This window comes from Sphaeroforma arctica, assembly GCF_001186125.1.
Source record: "Sphaeroforma arctica JP610 unplaced genomic scaffold supercont1.1831, whole genome shotgun sequence".
Lineage (NCBI taxonomy): Eukaryota > Ichthyosporea > Ichthyophonida > Sphaeroforma > Sphaeroforma arctica.
Genome location: NW_014038727.1, coordinates 7,247 through 10,907, shown reverse-complemented (window position 1 = coordinate 10,907; position 3,661 = coordinate 7,247). Strand labels below are relative to the sequence as shown.

At 40.5% G+C, this 3,661-nt stretch overlaps 1 protein-coding gene across 1 annotated transcript; it reads right to left on the bottom strand.

The window, feature by feature from the left end:
* Window positions 1-473: 473 nt before the first annotated feature.
* On the bottom strand, window positions 474-3,632 carry SARC_11705 (hypothetical protein; the record flags this gene model as incomplete). The annotated part of the gene is made up of 3 exons (XM_014294204.1): window positions 474-673; window positions 1,887-1,974; window positions 3,537-3,632. Coding segments are annotated over 3 exons (384 nt in total), but the record flags the coding sequence as incomplete, so codon positions are not given.
* Window positions 3,633-3,661: the final 29 nt, after the last annotated feature.

Here is a 3,661-nt window from a genome sequence, read left to right as displayed (position 1 = left end):
TCACATACACTCACTAACGCAATCCACTCAAATGAGGAGACGCCTTTAGGCTATTCGCACGGACACACACAACCAGAACAATCGATGTGGTCATGTGATCAGAGTACGCAGCTGGCGTGTGTGCTGTGTGTGCATGTGCGTGTGGTGATGTAATGCAAGTTAATGTTTGGCAGAAGCATGCTACGGGTGCACCCAAGCCAATCCACGGACACTCGTGTATATCTAACACAGTAACAACGGAAGACGTACGCATCGACCTGGTTACAGACATCACCATGGCAACCCATCTGTATCGAAACAGCCCACACACACACACACATACCTTCATATGCTAGTGGTAGACACACACACACCCCTTCATATGATAGTCATAGACACACACATCTTCATATGATAGTCATAGACACACCCACACCTTCATATGATAGCCATAGACACACACACACTGACATGTGATAGTGATAGACACACACCTTCATATGATAGTGATAGACTGACTCCATGATGTCTGTAATTTTGCGCACAATCTCGTGCTGGTGTTCGGCGTAGTCATTCGCCACACGCGTAAACTCGGTCAGGAGCAGTCGCTGCTTGACTGTCAGTTGCTTGGAGAGGGCTGACCTCAGCAGTGGTATGAACCGTTGGATCACGGCCAGGCATTGGGAGGTCAAGGCTGTGTGTATGGGTGTGTGTAAAGGTGCGAGTGCGAGTGTGTATACGTGCGAAATGTGAGTGTGTATGGGTGTGTATAAGTGCGAGTGTGAGGTTATGAGTGAGAGAGAGAGAGAGAAGAAAGTGTGTGAGTGTGTGCGAGTGTGTGTGTGTGTGTGTTTGTGTGTGTGTGGTGTGTGTGTGTGTGTGTGTGTGTGTGTTGTGTGTTGTGTGTGTGTGAGTATGTCCACATATAAGTGCATACATCACGTGTACTTATACACACCAAGTATAAGTTTAAGAAATGCAAGGGAATAGCTATACTAATCACATTTTTTAATAGACTATACGAACTATACTAATAGACCATGTTACGAACATGTCTGAATAGACTATACTAATAGACTATACTAGCAACATGCCCTACACACTATACTAATAGACTATACCAATCACATGCCTTAATAGACTATACTAATATACTATACTAATAACATGCCTTATACACTTTACTAATAGGCTATACTAATAACATGCCTTATACACTATACTAATAGACTATACTAGCAACATGCCTTATACACTATACTAATAGGCTATACTAATAACATGCCTTAATACAATATACTGATAGACTATACTAACAACATGCCTTATACACTATACTAATAGGCCATACTAATAACATGCCCTAATAGACTATCCTAATAGACTATACTAACAACATGTCCTATACACTATACTAATTGACTATACTAATAGACTATACGAATCACATGCCTCGAACTATACCAAAAGACCATACTACGAACATGTCTTAATAGACTATACTAATAGAATATACTAATAACATGCCTTAATATACTATACTTAATTGACTATACTAATAACATGTTTTAATACACTATACTAATAGACTATACTAATAACATGTACATACATACATATATATATACATACATACATACATACACATGTACAAATATACATATTCGGACGTAAAACAATAGTCAGTCATTGATATTACGAGGCAGCTTAACCAATTCAGCAACCAATCACATTCACTTGCCCACTCGTTCAATCAAACCACTTGACAAGTACAGACATGTACAAGAAAAGATCACCTCAAAACAAACAACACGCACATAGACCACCAACCACATAAAGACTTACCCAGATGTGACCCTAAACCCCTAACCCTAACCCTAAAACCCTAAAGCCCCAAACGGACATACCCAGATGCTTTGCTGTGATGGTTTTGAGCCCAACCACCTCAATGGCCCCCGCTTGAAGTATTAACTGATGCACACGTGCGTTGTAGAACTACAGGGCCGCAACAGGTCAGCCGAAGAGAAGCAGTGCAACGATCAGCAAGAGGTAACCGAAGGGCAAGTTATGCAACGGTCAGCAGAGTGATTGAGATGGTGTGAGAGCGATGTATATCATAACGTAATGATAGCTGTAGAGTGTGCGTAGTGGCAGTACATAGTGTAGCTGAGTGATTGAGATGGTATGAGAGTGATGTATATCATAACGTAATGATAGCTGTAGAGTGTGTGTGTTATAACGTAATGATAGCTGTAGAGTGTGTGTGTTGGCATTACATAGTGTAGCTGAGTGACAGAGATGGTGTAAGAGTGATGTATATCATAACGTATTGATAGCTATAGAGTGTGTGTGTTGTTGTGAACGTGCCTGAGTGTAGCCTGGTAGTGTAGTGGGCAGAAACTAACGTGATAGTCACCTGCATTGCCATACACAACACCGTGTTTGATCTAACAGTATTTAGTGATACGCACTCAGCCAGTGCAATGCAGTGAAATTATACGACCAATGGACAAGAAACGTTGCCGAGAGCTTTAACCCCAAACCCTAAACCTTAGAACATATCAGGTTAAGCTTTAACCCTGTATCCAATCGAGCTTGATGATACTAATATGTACCTCCATCACAATCCGAGACAGTTCGAAGCATGAGGTGCGGCTGTGCTATTGAGCTGGTGGTGTGCAGTGCCACGCACGTACAGCCCTACACCTTCCTTAAACCCTAAATTGTGTGTTGCATACTCGAGTCAAATCTGTCCGGTGTGGAGGGAATGGTTCAGTGTGACTATCACCGACGCCACAACGTTAATAGTCACATAAACTAAAAGGCGGCTGTCAGTACTGCTATTGATACGGTGGTTGCCAGTACTGAAATTTATAAGGTCGTTGTTGTATTGTTATATATAAGGCGGTTGTTAGCACTGTTATTGATACGGTGGTTGTCAGTACTGAAATTTATAAGGTCGTTGTTGTATTGTTATATATAAGGCGGTTGTTAGTACTGATATTGATAGGGTGGTTGTCAGTACTGAAATTTATAAGGTCGTTGTTGTATTGTTATATATACGGTGGTTGTCATTACTGAAATTTATAAGGTCATTGTTGATTGTTATTTATAAGGTGGTTGTTAGTACTGTTACTGATACGGTGGTTGCCAGTATTGAAATTTATAAGGTCGTTGTTATATTGTTATATATAAGGTGGTTGTCCGTACTGTTATTTATAAGGTGGTCGTTGGTATTGCTATATATAAGGCGGTTGTTAGCATTGTTTAGTATAAAGCGGTTGCTAGTAATGTTTATTATAAGGTGTGTATTGGTATGCTTTAGTGTGGCGGTTGGTGAGTGTCGTGATAGCGATACCTGAATATTGTGATGCGTATGACTGCAGAGTGACTAAATCAGTCCGGTCGAGCGCTACGAACATTTCGTTCACAATGGTATATGTATACATGTATATATAAAACACATGCCAAAAAAACAAACAAACACACACTTATATATATATATATATGTATATATATATATCTATATATATATATGCATACACACACACACACACCTGTAACAAGTCGATGGAGCTGTTGAGGACGTCCGTTGAGACTTTAGTGATGTCCATGGCACAAATGGCATACTCTTGTAGCAGTTGCAAGAACATCAGCAACGAACCCACCACGAAGTATGGCT